The following is a 20705-nucleotide window of genomic DNA, read 5'->3' as shown; positions in this document are numbered from 1 at the left end:
AAATAAATTTTGGGCACCTGTGTAATTTAATATTTTAAAAAATTTTGACTGATGGTAATTGGGATTTATGGGGCTTCCCAGGTGGCTCAGTGGTAAAGAATCCACCTGCCAAGCCGGAGATGTGGGTTGGATGCCTGGGTTGGGAAGATTCCCCTGAAGGAAATGGCAACCCATTCCAGCCTTCTTGCCTGGGAAATCTCACAGACAGAGGAGCCTGGTGGGCTGAAAGAACTGGACACAACTTAGTTATTAAACCACCACCACCAACTGAGGTTTATAAAACACCCACATACCTAGAAGAAGCTAAAGTGAAGAAAAAAGTGAGCAAACAAGCAAAGTTTTAAAAGTGTGACACTTGCAACTGTGTCTGGTATGAGCTGTTGGCATAAACGAATAGCCAAGAAGAGATTCAAGAATACATCTGACATGCTGACTGCAGAGCCCACCAGGAGGGAAAAAGGAGTTCTGTGCTTGGTTGGTGACATCTCATCAGCAGTTAAGTAACTGGAAACAGGAGAAGGAAGCTAAAAGAGAAAGGCAAGGGTAGATAGTAGCAGCTGGGAGCCGCAAAGACGCAAAGACTCAGTTGGCAAAAGCGGATGCTGATGGTGGAACAGACACCTAGAAACAAAGAAACAAGAGCAGAAACAACCCCATCATGCCACAGGGGAGACAGGAGTAAAGTCACATTCTTGCTTTTTAAAAGTCCAAATGAGAAATAAAATAGTTCAAACAAAGAAATGCTAACTATCTCTAAGAAGATTGGAGTAGGCAAGCAAGTGGCAAAAATGGGATAAAAACAAGTGTCCAGTTGCTTCTAAGATAGCTCTGCCATAAAAGCTAAAACAATTTTTACACTCCTGAGTAAACATTACATTATTACCTTTGCTTATTATTTTAATACAATAATAGAATGCAGAGAAAATTTATACAGACACTTACTTATATGGTTTCTGTGGCAAGATACTGATCCGAGTCTTGTCAAGTATCTTTTTGAGCTTGTTCCTTCCCCCAACAGTGTTGGCTTTGCTTTTCTTATTTACTTTTTCAAGTCCTATCACTTGTTCTACATCTACAGCAAGATCTGGAATGGAGTAGCGACTGGCCTTTTTGATGTCTCCAATTTTAGGGAGGTGAGGGGCACCATTTCTCTTCTCTTCTGATAATCTTGTTAGAAGTTCTTTAAATACTAAAAAGGAAACAAACACAAAAAAACATTCAATATTGGAAATCTGAATAATTCAAAGACAACAGAACTTGGAAACAGACACTAAGTAGAGACTGCAGAGATCAAAACTGCAATCTTGTAGAAAAACACCCCTACAAGGAATGAATGACACCAAGAATCTGTTTTGTATGTTTTCTGCCACTTCTACTCAGAATAAGTTACAGGTATTTATTGACAGATTTTTATTCTTTACAGATATTTAAAATATTTATCAATAAAAACATCAATAAAATTAAATGTTATGGTCCTCAATTAAGTAGGCTTTTATTTAGATGTAATTATATGCTTACATAATTAATTCTGTAACCATGCATTTTACTATAAATTTTCAATTCTTATGATGCTTGAATTATAAGCAATGACTTTTCATGATTAAGACATAAATGTTTAAAAAAAAAAGACCAAAAGGAGAAAAACGAGACTATGCAAAAAATGCAAAATACTTACCAAATAAATTGGTTTTCACAGTGATAGATAAATGTGTGTTATTTCTAAGAATTTCCATGGCTTTTGACAGCTGAATATTTTCAAAGTTTTGACCATTTACTTCTAGTATCTAAAAATGAAGTTATAAAATTAATTTCAGTTTCCCACTTGACTGAAGGAAAAGAAGACACCAGAGTTTACCATTACGTTTGCAACTAGAAATACCATACCTGGTCCCCTCGTTTCAAGCCCGCTTCTGTTGCTTTGCTAGCTGAATCTACACTGTCAACAAAGATTCCAAATCCTTTCTCTGAGCCTCCAAGCAAGATAAAAGGCAAAGGAGCTTCTCGGGATGGTTTTGTTAGCGTCATCAATCTTCTTTTTGCTTTGGCTGCACATGCAATATTTAACAGCCTTAGATGTCCACCCATTTTCTACAAGAGTTCAAAAAGAGTGGTTTCAAGGATGGGCTGAATAAAATGAACTTAAAGCTGTGATTTAAAGGAAAAAAAATCACAAATATTACCTCTCTTTCCAGATTATTTTCAAATTCTTCTAGAAATCGAGTCATTGCAGGATCTCCTTCAAAGTCATTGAAGTGATTATTCACCCACAATAATACTACCCGTGTAACCTGAAAAATCAATTAATTTTTAATAGATTTTTTCTTTCTAGTGCTAAAGATTTGTGTTTTAGGTCATTGCAAAAAAAGATATCCAACAAACAATTTACCTAACAACAAGGAACAAGAAAACCAATAACAAAACCTTTAGATTTTATTGATGAGGATAACTTTCTGAAAATATATATTAATACTTTAAATGTGGACTTTATGTTGAAGGATGGTAAGTAACATATATCTTGCTTACTCTCAAAATATATTTGAAACAGGTCACAACAAAAACTAAAGGAAAAAAAAGAATCAAAATAAATTAATACATGAAGACAGAAACTTTAACATCTACAATTCTGCAGGAAAAATGAGTTGCTTTTTCTTACTCTGTTCACATGTTTTCACTGAGCCCTATACCTTTATACATCACAATACACACACTCAGCTATGGAATATTTGCTTTATACCAGCAAGAACTGTGCAACCTTCATTAGACTGTAAGTTCCATGAAGACAACCTTATCTGTTATGTTCTAAGGGCATCCTTAATATTTATAACAACACCTGGCTCAGAGTAAACTCTCAATAAAATTTTACCAAATGAAAGGAGTATAACTGCAACTTTAAAAAGCACTTGTTTTATTTTATATGAGTTTAACTTTCTCAATCTTGAATAATAAGATCAAAGAAATTTTCCATAGCATTGTTTTCAAGCATTAACTAACCTCCTAAAGCAGGAAAATGAAGTATGCTAATCTAGCAGGAAAGAAACAGATGTGACAGTATGCACTTAATCTTTAAACTACAGTTAAAATACTGCTTACTGTTAAATACAGTGGGACAAATTATAGTATATAATCTGAGTAAACACTCAGGAGTCAAGTTGATATGAATATTAATTTTTTGTCATTTATTATCACTACTGACCATTTTTCAAGTTGAAGAAAACAAGATTATTGTCTCCCCTGAAACTATATCCTTAATACCTGACTTTTTCATAAAATTAAAATTTTGTAGCTGAGAAGCCACCTTAAAAGTCTACTAGCTGTATTCCAGGTTAGAAAAACGAGATTGGTAAATCATGAATTGAATACTCCAACTACCGCCAATACCTTTAAGATGCAATAAGAGATCGCTGTGAGCCAGACAGCACCAAGTTATTCATCTTCACAACCCCAAAAGGACACAGATTACTATTTTACAAATGAAGAGGTGAGTGGCAGGAGGAAAATGGCAGAGGAAACACTCAAAGCCAAGTTTTACAGCAGAGGACCTTAGCTGAGGTCTTCTACGCCTGTGACTCTCAGATGATGACATGAAGAGCATCACTGTCCAACGACTGCCCTAAGGCCAAGGGTTAGTCAGCAGCAGGACCAGCACTGGAGCTGGAAGCCTTTTGCTGTCTGTCCCCAGTTCTGGGTTTTCCACCCTGCCTCTCCCACGTTGGGCCTCATAGAAACAAGGCCGTCATATGGAAAGAGAAATGAGTACAGGCTAGTTAACTCTCAAACCTCACAAGACTAGGAACTTCTCACCCTCTTTGGCCTTGAAAAAGAGCCCGACTCAAGAGCTGGTGAAGAGGATCAGTTCGGAATTACACAACAGGGCCCTACCCACCCACAAAGGTTGAGAGGAGATGCTGTTTTGGGGCAACTGAAAACCTATAACTTCTATGTGGTGTATGTACACCGGCCAGCTACTGAACTAGAGGATGCACATTCCCAAGGAACCCAGCTATTTCCGGGTTGTGTTTTAACAGAATTTTTGACAGAACTAGAGTCTAAACATTTGTTGAGGGGAAAGGAATTGAGATGGCAGAGGAGGAGGACATGGAGCTCACCTCCTCCCAAAAATACATAAAAAATACATCTACATATGGAATGATTCTCACGGAAAATCTACTGAAACATTTGCTGTCCAATGTATTGACCTTTGTGTTAAAAAAGAACATTCTAGGGCTGAACTTAGAATCTATAACAAGAACTAGTATTTGTAGCATCCCTTTTCTTTTGCTTAAAAAGTACATTCTCTTAATCCACCAACATAATTTGAATATAACTGGTGTAATAACTATATATATTAAAGTTCTTTAACATTATATCTGAATGTTTCACATTTGAAAGGAAACTAGAACATATCTTCCAACCTTATCCCTGAGGCTCGGGTCATTGAACCACTCCAACAACTTTTTGCCCACTTCCATCGGGCTACAGAGAAAAGTCCTATAGGTCAACAGGAAGTCTTCTATGAACGTTGGATCCACCACTGAATGTTCTTCCACCAAATGCATCGTTAATCTTTCTGAGGTGCCCTGTAACAAATCAGATGTCTCATCAGCATCCTGCATGCGTGGCATCTACATGTACCTTGATTTCAAACCTTCAACGTAAGATGAACTGGGTAGTGAGATACACAATAATGAATAAGACTGCTGTTCGTCACAGAAATTCAAAGATTCTTTACAACAGATACATTTAAGAGAAGTTACACTGAAAAATGAGGAGGGGGCATCCTAAATCATCACAAGCAATACTACCAAACCCTCCTCCCTTGGGATGTGGCGTGCTTGCCTCACCTTGATGACAATGTGGCCCTTTCTCGTTCCAGTCCGATCGAGCTCTCGGTGTTCCTTCACCATGACGATCTCTCCTTCCTCTTCAACTTTTTGCATGTTCTTTTCTACTTGGTTGAGGATACGGCAGTAATCTTGCTGGGCTATGCAGACAAACTAGAATAAAATGTAAGTCACATGTTAATGATAAAGTGCTTGCAAGAGATCTAGCAGTGCTAATGCTTCAGTGTTTTAAATATTTAAGACTGACATTTTTCCATGTCTTTCCCATACTTTCTAAATGAGCTCGGTAATGAACCTTCATCAGACTTCTCTGCTTTTTAATATATCTCTTCCTTGGTCAAGAAAAGTTTCATTTTTAGAATAATTATATGTAATTTATATTAAAAATCCTAACAATTAAAAAAAAATCAGAAGATAAAATTAGAATATTCACTCCTCATGCCCCTTTTGTGATGATTAGAAAACACTGGGGGAGGAGAATGGGCTCTTAAGATAGATACGTAAAAAAAAAAAAGAAAAAACAGGATATGTGTGTGTGTGTGTGTGTGTGTGTGTGTGTGTGTGTGTGTGTGTGTGTATCTCCAGATATATGATTTACTTTGTTGTACATCTGAAACTAATACAGCATTGTAAATTAACTATACACCAATAAATTTTAGAAAAGAAAGTGCACATCTTTACAACTGTGGTCAGTCAGTCAGCTCAGTTGCGTCTGACTCTTTGTGACCCCATGAATCGCAGCACGCCAGGCCTCCCTGTCCATCACCAACTCCTGGAGTTTACTTAAACTTATGTCCGTTGAGTCAGTGATGCCATCCAACCATCTCATCCTCTGTCGTCCCCTTCTCCTCCAGCCTTCAATCTTTCCTAGCATCAGGGTCTTTTCAAATGAGTCAGCTCTTTGCATCAGGTGGCCAAAGTATTGGTGCCTCAGCTTCAACATCAATCCTTCCAATGAATATTCAGGACTGATTTCCTTTAGAATGGACTGGTTGGATCTCCTTGCAGTCCAAGGGACTCTCAAGAGTCTTCTCCAACACCACAGTTCAAAAGCATCAATTATTCGGCACTCAGCTTTCCTTATAGTCCAACTCTCACACCCATATGTGACTACTGGAAAAACCATAGCCTTGACTAGACGGACCTTTGTTGGCAAAATAATGTCTCTGCTTTTTAATATGCCATCTAGGTTGGTGGGCGGAGCAGCAAAAAACCTTTGGAGAGAGTCTATAGGTGGTTGTTTAATTATCTGTTAGGCTCATGGTCCTAACAGAACAGAAGAATGTGAAAAGAATTCAGAATAGAAGCATGCAATAATGGATTTTAATCCAGTCCATCAGGGCAGCTGCTGGGTGTTCCTGGTTTAAGAATCGTAATGTGCCACCTGAATCCAGAGGACTAAGCTAAGGAACCACCACTCTTTTTAGGTTGTGACTTTTTGTTTTACTATCAGTGGGCAGGTAAAAAACTGGGACTCTCTGGTGCTTAAGAAATCCTAGCCTATGTAATATTCCATGGTGTATATGTACCACAGCTTCCTTATCCATTCTTCTGCTGATGGGCATCTAGGTTGCTTCCATGTCCTGGCTATTATAAACAGTGCTGCGATGAACATTGGGGTACACGTGTCTCTTTCAGATCTGGTTTCTTTGGAGTGTATGCCCAGGAGTGGGATTGCTGGGTCATATGGCAGTTCTATTTCCAGTTTTTTAAGGAATCTCCACACTGTTCTCCATAGTGGCTGTACTAGTTTGCATTCCCACCAACAGTGTAAGAGGGTTCCCTTTTCTCCACACCCTCTCCAGCATTTATTGCTTGTAGACTTTTGGATAGCAGCCATCCTGACTGGTGTGTAATGGTACCTCATTGAGGTTTTGATTTGCATTTCTCTGATAATGAGTGATGTCGAGCATCTTTTCATGTGTTTGTTAGCCATCTGTATGTCTTCTTTGGAGAAATGTCTGTTTAGATCTTTGGCCCATTTTTTGATTGGGTCATTTATTTTTCTGGAATTGAGCTGCAGGAGTTGCTTGTATATTTTTGAGATTAATCCTTTGTCATTTGAATCAGTTCTAATGAGATGGATGAAACTGGAGCCCATTATACAGAGTGAAGTAAGCCAGAAAGATAAAGACCAATACAGTATACTAACGCATATATATGGAATTTTAAAAGATGGTAATGATAACCCTATATGCAAAACAGAAAAAGAGACACAGATGTACAGAACAGACTTTTAGACTCTGTGGGAGAAGGTGAGGGTGGGATGTTCAGTGAAAACAGCATTGAAACAAGTGTACTATCAAGGGTGAAACAGACCACCAGCCCAGGTTGGATGCATGAGACGGGTGCTCAGGGCTGGTGCACTAGGAAGACCCAGAGGGATGGGATGGGGAGGGAGGTGGGAGGAGGGATCGGGATGGGGAACACATGTAAATCCAAGGCTGATTCATGTCAATGTATGGCAAAAATCACTACAATATTGTAAAGTAATTAGCCTCCAACGAATAAAAATAAATGGAAAAAATAAAAATACCAATTCTTGAAGCCCTCCCCCAAAATCATTCCTTTAAAAAAAATAAAGAGGTTGTCTTTTCAAAAAAAAAAGGAAAGAAAGAAAGAAAGAAAGAAATCCTAGCCTGCTAATCAAATCATCACAGAATTGCTTTTAAGAGGAAATTCTCTTAACTGCCCCCATCCTGCCTCACTGCGGCTTCTAGAGCCAGGTTAACTGATTCAGACATGAGTTTTACTACCCCTCACTGTGGAATCTTGAGAAAAGAACCTGTGGGTCTTATTTTGCATCTGAAAAGGGGAAATAATCCTAATAGCACCATCCTCAAAGGGTTGTTCTGGAGGTTTAATGAAATAATCCAGGTAAAGCTCCTCCACTGTGCTAGATACATAATATGTGCTTGATAAATTTTATTTATTATTTAAAAATAGATGTAAAAACATAATTAGCACTTAGTGGGTTTTAAAAATTTGAAAAGATTTTGAGAGCAACAATTTTTTAAAAGATAATGTTAATAAATGATATCGAAATTCAAAGATATCCATGCAGCAGATATTATAAATGTGTGATTATATTATAAAAGAAATCAGCTTAGAAAGTCTGTTCAAAAAGATCTACAAAGGAAGCCACATACTCTTTAAGCTCAAATCATTATTCCTCATAACTGATATTAAGGTTAATCCTTGCTCTTAAAGAAGAAGTTAACAAAAATGTGCACATCATGTAATTACGCCTCCATGACCTCAAAGATAAAAAAATTCAGGACTCAGGGCAATCCATTTAATTATGTTTCTTAGTAGTTTTAAAGAAAGAGAAGAATGAATTCCAGAAGTCACTTATTACACAAAGTAACCAGGAGCCACTGAGGAGGCAAGAATATATTTTTAAATTAAAACTTTTGTCTTCTCTGAATTTTGAATAATTTATTCTTATTTTAGAAATCATTTTTAGGGTAAGTCAAATATACTTCAATAAAATATATATATTTAAAATTGCAAAAAAACCATTTAGGAATGAAGGAAGAATGAACATTTCTTTTCTCCTTTAACATGAAAAGATTAAAAGAGAGGGAATGGCTAAATTATAGCATATGGCAGATAAAAGATGCGACAGCCATCTAAAATCATGTTTTTAAACAACATCTAAACTTTCAACTCAAAATTCTTGATATTACATCATTTTTTAAAAAATTTTAAACCAAATATTTTAACAATGATTTTAATGGTGATGATGACATCATCATTACTACATTGTGGCTGCCTGGCAAGAACTTTCTCACTTTATCCTCAACCTCCCATGGCATTTATGGGATACCATGAAGGTGCTATTATCCCCACTGCACAGATGAGGAGACAGCCACACCACGTCATGCTAGTCTCCCAATGTCACATAAGTATGTGCTTGCTAATTTAAAATTATATCCATGCATATAAAAGTTGTGGAATATAACAAAATCAATTATTATTACTTTTTAAGAGTTATTATTTTCAAATGAAAAAAGAAGAAAACTTTTAATGATAAAGGGTACCTGCAAAGGAGAATGATTATTATTTCTGAGCAATGCAAATAACAAGCAATTTTCATTGCTTAATATACCTTTCTATATTTTGCATACTTTCTGCATATTAAAGCTTTTTTACAGAAGTGGCAGCAGCAGTTCACATGGAAGAAATAGCATACTATGACACTGCTTCTTCCACTGAGTTGGTTGATATAATATCACTAATTTTTTATTAGTTTAGAATAAAAAAGTTAAAATTCAAAAAGCACAGGCTCTTGTTGTAATTATGGATAGCTAAGTAAATTTTTTTTAATGCCAGAAGCTACCTCCAAACTCGTATCTTTAACAGTGACCACAGGTTTGTGAATATTTGAAATATGTGGTTCTTGCCTCAAAAATATTTTTAATTTTTTTTCTTTTTACAGGGCAGCAAGTTGTTCCCAGAGTCTCCAAATAATTTTAGGTGTTCTTTCTTATATCATTTTTAGAGAACATAATTATATTGTTTATCTCCTAAAAAAAGAAATATATCCTTGAGTTAAAACAAGTAGAGAGATAAAAAGCAAATGCATTTTGAAATGTACTAAAATTAATCCTCTTGACTAAGGACTTAAAGAAATTAGAATAAATTTGATTTGAAATTCTTAGCGTCTAGACAGACATTTTTGGCATTTCTTCTACAGCAAACTGAAATACCATCCAAAAATGAAAAAAAAAAACAAGGAATCCCAAATTGAATTTCCAATATGGCCACACAGCACTGACATTGCAAAAGAAATACACTTTAGATGAAAACACTAATTAATTAGCAAATTTATTTTTGCTTTAAGACATTTTTAGATATAACATTAAATTAAAAGAAAAAATAGGAATGATAAAGCCAGTTGAAAATTTGTGAGTTGCCAACAAAGATCACCGACTCAATGGACATGAGTTTCAGTAAACTCCAGGAGTTGGTGATGGACAGAGAGGACTGGTGTGCTGCAGTCCATGGGGTCACAAGGAGTTGGACAAGACTAAGTGACTGAACTGAACCAAGGTGCGTCTAGTCAAGGCTATGGTTTTTCCACTAGTCATGTATGGATGTGAGAGTTGGAGTATAAAGAAAGCTGAGCACCAAAGAATTGATGCTTTTGAACTGTGGTGTTGGAGAAGACTCTTGAGGGTTCCTTGGACTGCAAGGAGATCCAACCAGTCCATCCTGAAGGAAATCAGTCCTGAATATTCATTGGAAGGCCTGATGCTGAAGCTGAAACTCCAATATTTTGGCCAAGTGATGCAAAGAACTGACTCATTTGAAAAGACCCTGATGCTGGGAAAGATTGAATGCGGGAGGAGAAGGGAATGACAGAGGATGAGATGGTTGGATGGCAACACCAACTCAATGGACATGAGTTTGACTAAACTCTGGTAGTTGGTGATGGACAGGGAGGGCTGGCGTGCTGCAGTCCATGGGGTTGCAAAGAGTCAGACATGACTGAGCGACTGAACCGAACACATAATTGTTTTATAGAGGCTTTATACTTTAAGACAGCTATTCAGCCTATATGATCTTGCCACTCTGATATGAAATAAAAACTCAACTAAGCTTTTTCTTATAAAAGGGCAAAAACAGTTTATGTCACAGGATAAGTTTCTTTTGGGCACATGACCTCACAGCTTTCATTTAGTAAACATATTGAAAATGACAAAATGAAGTAAAGTTAAACATCAACCCACAGCTCTCACAGTCTCAGGAAGAGCTGAGTCTCACAGATTTCCCTTAAGAGGCGAGCTCTATTTAAACTGGTACCCTGTGCCTAACTGTCCACATAGACATTCAAGTGTTCCCTATCTGCTGAAGGGTGCAGTGCAGGGTTAAGGCATGCCTGGGTGTCTCTGGCAGGCCCAAGACTTAGGTGGGGGAGAGGGGACGAGGAGATGGATAGTGGAAGAGCAGGAAAGGAAAAGAGGGACAGGCAGAGGGTGAAAAAAACAATTTGGATGGGGAACAGAAAACCAGAGCCGTCACCTTGTACCTAAAGACGTCTACGCCTGGTCCTGCCTTTGTCCTACTAACCCAAAAGGGGACAAGACTGGGAAAAGAAACACAGAGAAGGGAGCAGGATAGGGCACAGTGTTCAGTGCTGGGGGCATCACAGGACCCAAACAGGCAGAGATAAACATCATTTGAAGTATGGTTTTAGTGCTCTATGATGACCTAGGGGTTGGATTGGGGTGGGGGGAGCCTCAAGAGTCAGGGGATATATATATATATATATATATAATAGCTGATTCATGCTGTTTAACAGCAGAAACAACACTGTAAAGCAATTACTCTCCAATAATAATAATAAAAAGAAAGAAATGTCCAATTGAATCCACTCACACCACGTCCTCAGGCTGATTGTGGGCTCCACTTTAACCACACTACCCAACATGTATTTTTGGAACCCACTGAGAGGCCAGCAAATGAGGGTCAACCTGCTAAGGTTGCTTCCTCTTGGAATGAACACCAGCTTTGTTCATTTCATTCAATCAATATTGATTATCTACAGTGTGTTCAGTAGAATGACACTCTTGGGGAGGTCATTTTATGGATAAAAATGTGATGCTCACTTTGACTTTCCCCAACAAGAGGAAGATGTGACATGGGTACTTTCTGAAAAATACATGACATTTTAACAAAAATACAGTAAAAATGCTATCCCAAATAAGCATTAAAATATCTAAAATTTTTCTCCAAGTCTATTTCTAATAAGGAGGGAGGGTACTTAGGGTCTGAGGGGGATGGGTGGAAGCACAAGGATGACTCTTGAACCCGATTTATCTCATGTTCCTTTTACAGCATGCAGAGTGGCCTACAGAGTAAGAAAAGGCTTTTCTCTAGCAGACACTGCACCCGTGACCCTCTCTGCACATCTGGAGTCTCATATCAGGAGCTACAGGAGCCTAATGTTATCTTAATCAGATTTTCCATTCTCATTCAGTTTTCTCCTGGCGTCTACTTTACGGACTATCACTCTGGGTTTCCTGTTGATTCCTTATCCAGCAAATAGATGAACTCTCCTCCTAATATCCACCTCCTCTTTTCTTTTCCCCAAACTCCTAGATAAATATTCAATGTTACCTAGTACATCTGACATTAGTTAAATACTCTGTAGTATTAACTCATATAATATTTTTATCAACTATTCTGAAACATTCCTATGCTTCCTGTATCATTTCAGTTCCATGATTGCAAAATTTCTAATAAAAGGGGCTGGCCAATTACAAGGTGATAGCATAGTAGCTGGATTCTCAGGAATAACTTTCACTTGCACTTTAAGGACGGAGACTGACTCAGGTGTGTAGTGACTTGTAGAAGGGCTGGGGTGGGGTGTGGGGGGCAGGACTGAGGAGGATAGAGAAACCCTTAACACTTTTTCTGTTCACTTTGACTCACAGTTTGGCTTTGTTTTTTTGGGGGGGTGGAATATAATTCTAAAGCTGAAATGTCATATATGACCCCTCTTAAATAATTTGAGATTTTGAGGCCAAATACTTTGAGATTTATCTACCATTTTGTTTTCCTCTAATAGGCCGAATAATTCAAAGCTGGCTATATTTAGAATGCTCCTCTGGCATTACATATTCAACACACTGAATTCATAGCCATTTTTTTGTTCTCTGTAGTGCTCACTGGAGGAATTATTTAGCAAAATTATTCTCTAGGTAAGACAATTTTATTTATAGCCATGGTCATTTTTCTTTTTAGTAAGTAAACCACTTAAAATTGAAAATTTAAATGAACACTGCTTTACATTTATCAGACACTATAAAAATTCAATGATGTTCTTTTAGTATAAACTATTTTCACATGCATTTCAGACTGTAGACTAATAAATACAGTGAGCATGTAACATTAATTAAAGTCAACTTTTTTGGTTTATTATATTAAAATATTTTATTTTTCAAGGTCAGTTTTTAAGACATGGAATTATAAATATGCAATAATAAAAGCATCTTAAATTTATTTTGCACTAATATAGAGGTTACCTGTTAAATTGATCAAATTATATTTCACATTTTGTCTCAATATACTCTCTGGTCTTTTATTAAATACTTTTAAATAATGAATATTAACATAATGTCAATACTGACATTGTATTTTTCATTGGCAGTCATTTCTTTACTAGTGAGTATTTTTACTGATTCAACTATGATTAATCTTCATGACTTCTAAAATCAATTCCTTACCTCACATGTATTTAAATAAAAACACCATGTAACTGTATCACAGCAACTTTACTATAATCTCTATATAATTTCTGTTCATGACGGGCATTTCACTTCCATATTTTCTGTTGACTAGATTATCTATTATTGATGGCAATTTTAAGATAGCATATTTATAGAACACCTGTTTTTTAATAGAACACATTTATGGAATGCTTAGTTTTGTGGAGTTCAAATAACTTTAAGGGAGATTTATTTTTAATTTCCTGGAGTATGATAACACTAGAAGTCATAGTTGTACTTTAAAAGCTTTATAATTCTAAAAGATGACCTATTTATACAGGTCGAAAAAAATCTTACCACAGCTGCATATGTAAGTGTTCTTTGTCAAGCATAAGACATACATTTTTAATGACAATTTATACCTGGCAGTCATCCACCTTTGTCCTCATCACTCCTTTCATGTACTCCTTGTCCATGGTGGGAGAGACACCGAAACTATTTCCCATACACAGTATTTCTGCTTTTCCATCTGGATAAGTCACTTCCACAGAACCATTCAGGATCACTGACCACGAGTCCAGCTAGTTCCAAAAAACAAAGAGCAGAAAATAACATCATGATCATGAAGCTGTAAATGCTGGAATGGTCCCTACAAATGATTTAGATCTTTTATTTTAAAGCGGGAAAAATACCCCAAGTACAGCTGACCACTCGCCAAGTTCACAGAACAAGAACTAAAGCTTGGACCCACGGGTTTCCAGATGCCTGCATGGGGTGCACGGCATTCCACTCTCCTAATGACTGGGTATTCCTCTCTAAAATGCCACAAGGGAAAAAATTTCCTCTGTTCCCCAAAACACATGTAAACAAGATAAAATGACCACCATTGCCTTGATAAGAACTTCATTTTGTTCTGACAAGAGGCATTATAAACATTTAAACTGCAAAATCTGAAAAGCTAAAACCTCAAAATGTTTCTATCAGTATCATCTAAATACTGCAAATAAAAGAAAATAAAATAATGGATTTGGAAAACACTTTGACACAACAATGAGTGTATCATAATTCCGAGTAATGCAAACTTATTGTTGCCCATTGTTTTTAAAGAAGAAAGAGTTTTTGTTCGTTGCTGCATTGAGTTAGCCTCACACAGAGACATTATTAATTGGTAGAAATATTTCCTAACCTCTTCACCGTCGTTTAAGACGATGGTCCCAGCTCTTTCCACCACAGCGAACACCATCACAGCACACAGCTCCCGCCTCACTGACATCGTCATGTTGGCAAAAGCAGGCAACTGGTGCATGAATTCCAGAAGTTGTTCTGAAAAGTAGAAGGTGTGTGAAGAAAATGACACTAATTTCAAAAACAAGCATTCAGAAAGAAGGCTCTGGGGTCCTTTCTTTTTAAATGTCCTACAATTCTGCCTGTTGAACAATACAATTACTTTAAATATCTTTAGCACACTGAATTTCTTGCAGGTATACAAACAATTCTGTCACTATGGAAAGGGTAACATTTCCTTGTTGATTCAGGAGCAACAGGACTCAGTGTGATTCAAATTCCAATGGTAATAAGAGATCAATAAACTTCAATGGGGGATTGCTACTGAAAATGAGCTGTGATCTTGTTAAGGTTTATTACAGGATGATGTGATAAACTGAAATGAAACAGAGCACTGGGAATTCTCCAGAAAGTCAGTAGGTCCATTCTGGTGCCTCTGGGCAACTGGGTGCCCAAAACAGATGGCAGAAACAACCACCCTCATTCTAAAGATACTCCAGGATTTAGAAAGCAAGGAATATTTTCTGTGAATCAGACAAACCCAGAATCAATTAACATGCTCACATTATGTGATGAATGCAAATGAAATGGATGTGCTAATTCGGATCTCATAGACTGACAAAGTCTGCTCACTCTTCCCAGTGGCAATGCTGTGGACAAGCAGATTCTTTTTACTAAGAACTCCTTTCTAAGTTCCTTCCTCCTCACCATGGTTCTATGAGATGCGTGCTTTCTTTTTCATTTCACAAGGAGGAAATCGAGGCTCAAAGGCATATAAGGAGAAGGTGGCAGTGAGAGGATTCAGGACTGTCTACCTCCATGCTCAGGCTGGACCTCACAGGTGATGAAGAGCACAGGGCATGTGCCAGCGTGTGGACACTTACTGGCCAAATTACTCTGGGAAAGTTGATTTGTTCCCTTTAGACATGTTTCTCTCACTTGGAAAAGAGTAATATAATACCCACCTTCACTGGACAATTCTAAGGATCAAATGCAATCCAGATGATAAAGTCCTCAGCACAGAGTAAATACTCAACAAATGAGGACCACTATTACTATCATTATTATATATTATTATATATGATATGATTATTCAATATTATATTCACGGCATTGTTCAAACTTTTGGCTAAATGAAAATTTCCCTCTATTTTCCTGTTCTCAAATAATGACATTGTCTCTATGCACATTCCTTCTGTTAGGATTTAATGACGAGCTTTATGTTGTTGGATATAGTTTGCTAATTGCAGAAGCAATGTATAATAATACAAAGATATATTTTATGAAAACATTACATTCCTACAAGGTCAGACGAGGTGGTGTTTTCTGGTCTAGCTTGGTAATGTCTGTTCGGTGGAGACCCTACGTCATCCCTGCTGTTTAAGACTTTTCATTATTATGGGGGTGGCTTTGGTAATCAGAAGAATAACAGTGGTAAGTGGTACCCAGGGACTCTGTCCAACAAGACAGTGCTCCTCAACCTGACCCAGACTGATGTATCAGGACATCAGCTGGCTGCTGCAACCAGCCTTTTTTTAAAAAGAAGGAACGAGAGTATCACGGTGCATCAGTTACAGAAAGAGTAAGTTTCGTTCAGTGAAACTTTTACTCCTGGAATGAGCAGATGTGCTTGTGCTGTCATAAAATATACCTGGGGGCAGTTATGAGGCAGTTTTGAATATCCCTGTAAGACATGACCCCTATCTACTATCTACAGGAGGAAGGACTCCTTGTTTTACAAATGCATATGTTTTTGATATGAAACATAAAGGCAGATGAACCAATCGTGGCCCTCTGGCTGACACATCACAGTTAGTATTGCTGTCACCACTCTCTGTTTTCCCCCCTCCTCACCATAAGGTGTAAAATACTAGCTAATACTAGCTGTTAAAATCATAGGTAAAACACAGCTATTAAAATACTAGCTATAACATACATTTTATTTTTTTCCCTCTCCTAGTAGGAGTTAAAACTTCCTTGGACAAAGATGTATGATTTTAAGAAAAATATGAGACCAGAAATTAATTATCAGAAATATTTTAAATTTAACATGTTTAGACAATAATAAAAGTTAAAATACCACCACATACGGTAGGCGAATATGAGGAATGTGAACATATAAAGCATACTCACTAATACTTGCAATAATGATTTGAAGTGCTTGCATGAACAATTGTCTTATTTTTCAGCAGTGTCCTATTCCATTAATGGGTCATGAAATCAGTCCGTGATATATGAATAAGTGACTAACATTAATAAAATACAATGGGATAGAAAATATCTGTGTATCACATATAATAAGGATAAATAACAAAGAATACAAAGAAGATATAGTAATAGTAAATACACATTTTTCTCCAAGTTCAATTGAAAAATTAAATACTTAACCATACAATATGCAAGGGTTTAAAAACTCTCAAGGATTCAATAATGACATCACCAGTTGTGTGATAATTTATTTATTACACCAGAGGATTATAAGAATTTTAAAAATGAGGAATTTATATCACTAATCTTTAAAAAACATAATAATGTAAAACAGAAGCATTTGATTCAGGAGCTCAACATAAACCCTGATGCCATAGGAAACATACAGAGTTACAGGGGTTATGGCGGCTGAGGATTGAGAGCATGGGACAGGTAATGAGATAGCTCCTAGGGTATGGGGAGAAGTTCTGTGGATGGAGAAACAGAATCACTTTATTCTAAATGGCTTGCAAGACTCTGTCTGAATAATACATTAGTGTGACCTACCCTACTTCATCAGGAAAGAAATAATCCTGTTTGTAAAAAATATTAGACGTTCAATAAAAACTTTTTTCTACTTAATGTAACATAAAGAAAAGTCAAAAATCAACTTATAGACACCAGAAACTTTAGTCAACTCAGAAAAATCCTTATTGCTTTGGTTTAATTTTACATAAGAAATAATGAAGATTAAAAAAAAAAACTTGTGGATTTGTGTGTGGGGTACACCAAGTGAGGGGAAAAAAAGAGGAGTTCCCTGAAAGGGATCAAAGTAGTTTTCTACCTTTATATGTCAAGTCCTCAAATCTTAAAAAAAAGAAAAAGTATTCAATAATTGAGTACCTATAGAGTTACAAGCTGGAGAGCAAACATGAATAATGTGCCTTTCTTCAAAGTACTGAAACAAAGGCACACCTCAGAATCTATGGGACCCCAAGGGGAAATTTTTTCATTCCTGAAATTTAAAAAACATATTTAAATATAAGCAGCTTGATTTGACTAAACTTAAAACACAAACACACCCCATCCCTTGGGTTGAGGAAGGTGGTTAGGCAGAAAGGCATTTAGACAAAGCATCAGTTACACAAATGTCTTTAGTTCATAAGAAAGGTGTCTGCCTTAACTAAACACTGGAGAATGAGCTAGATTTACCAAAAGTAATGGCAAACAAGCCAAAGTGTTCTCACATGTGGCTGTATTTGGAGGAGACGGAATATAAGATCCTCCAAGACCTTGTGTAGATCAAACAATGTCATTATGCCTCATCTTTAATTATCAAGATTTACTACTTTAAATAAAAATATATTTGATAGGAGTAAGCACCTGAGTCATCACTGCTTACAAGTGTATTGGTATTCAACTACAAGTAATTCATCCAGAGATTATATCAACAAGCACCTTAAAATAATTAGCTTGGTATTCATTTGTAGGAATCAGCATAGGTCTTGCTTCCTAGAAATTCTAGGACAGAAAACTTCTCAGATATGAAATGAATGCCTTAAATTTCCAGGAATGACATGCGTCATATATTGTACTAATCATAACTTTCTTCCATAACTATACTAAAATAAGCATATTCAAACAAGGATAACTTTCACGTCAATCTGTTCATAATCAATGTTTAATCTGTTTTTTATAAACTCTATGAGCAAGAATTTTTAAGATGGCAAACCAAACATACTACTTCCAACTTCATTCTCTGTTTAAAGCTGCAATAAAGAGACGCTGAAAACGAGGTGGGATCTCAGACTCAAACTTGTGGTTACCAAAGGGGAAATGTGGGAGGAAGCGACAAATGAGGAGTTTGGGACTGACATATACACACTACTGATCCACTTTCCACACACCTGAAAGTAACACAACACTGTAAGTTGACTACACACTAATAAATTTTTTTTAAAAAAGAAAAATCACAAAGACAAAGAGAACAGGAGAGTGAAACACACTTTGGACAGTGGAAATCAGATGAATGTGAAGTATCAGATGCAAGGAAGCTAAACCCTGAGTCTTCAAGGATGACATAGGGCCACTTGACTTCATGCTGCAGAAGCCTCAGAAGACTTGTGACTACAAGCAGCTTTAGACCAAAGAGTGTAGCGGGTTGAGGAGGAAGTGGGATAAAGTATGGAAGAACAGGGATGGGCATGTGAGAAGCAGCTGCATCCTCCAACAGAAACCCAGTAACCCAGAAACGGTTACTGCAGAGGCACTTCTGCACTGGAGGTACAGGCAGAGCTGGCTCCTCCTTCCTCTCTTCCAGGTCTGAGCTTCCAAAAGGGCGCTGACAGTCCTTCATTCATGCAACAGCCTCCTGTTCAGTGCATACCCCGGGACTATGACCCCAATGCCCACTCTATTCCTCAGAGCCAGCAGGATCAGGGCCTCCATGCTTCATTTCCACTGGGCTGCCAGGACCTAGGAAACTCTCAGTCCACACAAGGTGCAGTCACATTAGCCAGTGACTGAGTGCTCACCCCACATAACAGTCATGTCTAAATGGCAATTTCTATCAGTGGTTTCAGTGCTATTTTAGAATACCTGGTTTACCAACTTTAATTCCCTAGCATATATACAGATCTTAAATGGTACAAGGTTCTCCTCATACATAATGTTTGGCTCCCTTCAAAACACAAGAAACAAGCCACTCACATATAACGATGGCCGTACTGTCCTGTATCTAATCCCACTAGACTCAGTTCCTTGAATTTCTTTCATATACATAATGGCCCCCAAAAGAGCTGGGGGCATGGAAGAGCAGATCATTGGGGCTCAGGCAAGGGTGTTATAGACTCCAGACCTGCAGGGCAGAGATGCTCTCAGAGGAAGCTGGTCTCACTCCCAGCATCTAAGGAAGAAGCAGGGTCTGGAAGGCCGAGTCAAACACTAAACAATCATTACACAATCAACTCATTCTGATGGCCAAGCTGGGTCAAGGGAACCTGGAGGAAGGGGAAAGCGACGCAAAGCCACTTAGACCCACAATCTTAAGGCGCACTCAAAGCCCCAACCCCTAGGCTCATGTGGGCTCACTTGACATTCTGCTCCCTTCTTCCTCTAGCCTCTCCTCGCTGAGGAGCCACAGGGGGAACAGTCACTTAAACAGCAGCTCTACCAACTGCCACCTGACTGATGCTCACACAGAGAGGGGCTCGAGTTCATCAGGAACAGAGCTCACAAGACTAACAAATGTGATAACGTTTGGAAGGGGACTTTGACTTTTTAATTTTTTTTGGTCCTAGAGTAAGCTAAGAAACAGCTCATGTTGGAAGGGTTTTATTTGGAAGTTTTATCAGTTGTGGCCTCTTGAAGCTATGGACTGAGTAAAATTAATTTTTTCAAAGGTGTTTTCAACAATGCTGAGGGAAATCACCTTTTAAAGCCTGATATTCTTGGGCTCTGTTGTCCCAGACAGTCTTATTCTAAACTCTTTAAACTGCTCTGAGATTTGCTGCCTCACGCAGACTCACCGATGTCATCGTCTGTCCTGTCAATGGGGTCCTTCTCCAGGCAGTCTCTCACGATGTCTCTGCTCATTAGAGGGTCTGAGGCCCTCTCGATGTCCTCCTCATCGTCATCGTCCTCAGAGTCCACTGCTGTTTCCGGCAACCCACTAAGGTCCATATCACCAGCCTCACTCTCTGTGGCCTTAGAACAGACCAAAATTAAATAGATGAATGGATGGATAGACAAGCTGTTTTTAAGTAAATCTTTTGTATCCAAAAGAAATAAGTCTTGTTTGAAATTAAATTTATGATATGAATCTTTCCATAATTAAGTTACATGTATTCAACATTAACAAATATTCATGCACTGGGCACTATGTAAAATCATGACATCAACAAAATATGAGTGATTTTTATCTCATGGAATTTTTAGTTAGAATTAATGGTTTTATCACAATAATTCTGATTTCTTACCTGAGCTGTCACCTGGCATTTGAAACACAGTATAAGAAAAAGACGGTACCACAGTTTTCACTCTATTTTTCAAAGAGGATGGCTTAAACTAAGAGTGTAAGGGTGACAATTCTGAACAATTCCTTCCCTCAAAGAAAAGGTGTAGGTTTATTAATGCCAAGAAGACTGAACCACTTCTCTCTTATTAAGAGTCTTTATGA

General features: G+C 37.5%; 1 protein-coding gene across 6 annotated transcripts in view; it reads right to left on the bottom strand.

Annotated features, from left to right (window-relative positions):
* The window catches only part of RAPGEF2 (Rap guanine nucleotide exchange factor 2), a 256474-nt gene that overhangs the window by 26650 nt on the left and 209119 nt on the right, over positions 1 to 20705 (bottom strand). For all 6 annotated transcript variants that reach the window (XM_065905101.1, XM_065905102.1, XM_065905105.1 and 3 more), the window contains 9 exons: positions 20056 to 20233; positions 14244 to 14380; positions 13480 to 13638; positions 4842 to 4994; positions 4413 to 4577; positions 2181 to 2288; positions 1885 to 2088; positions 1676 to 1784; positions 943 to 1189 (listed from right to left, as the gene is read on the bottom strand). In XM_065905101.1, the coding sequence (XP_065761173.1) occupies positions 943 to 1189; positions 1676 to 1784; positions 1885 to 2088; positions 2181 to 2288; positions 4413 to 4577; positions 4842 to 4994; positions 13480 to 13638; positions 14244 to 14380; positions 20056 to 20233 (1460 nt within the window). The remainder of the gene's footprint in view (positions 1 to 942; positions 1190 to 1675; positions 1785 to 1884; positions 2089 to 2180; positions 2289 to 4412; positions 4578 to 4841; positions 4995 to 13479; positions 13639 to 14243; positions 14381 to 20055; positions 20234 to 20705) is intronic.

The sequence above is a fragment of the Muntiacus reevesi genome, chromosome 13 (assembly GCF_963930625.1).
Source record: "Muntiacus reevesi chromosome 13, mMunRee1.1, whole genome shotgun sequence".
In the NCBI taxonomy this organism is placed as follows: Eukaryota; Metazoa; Chordata; class Mammalia; order Artiodactyla; family Cervidae; genus Muntiacus; species Muntiacus reevesi.
The sequence above is the reverse complement of the archived record's forward strand: the minus strand, read 5'-3'. Positions and strand labels throughout refer to the sequence as shown.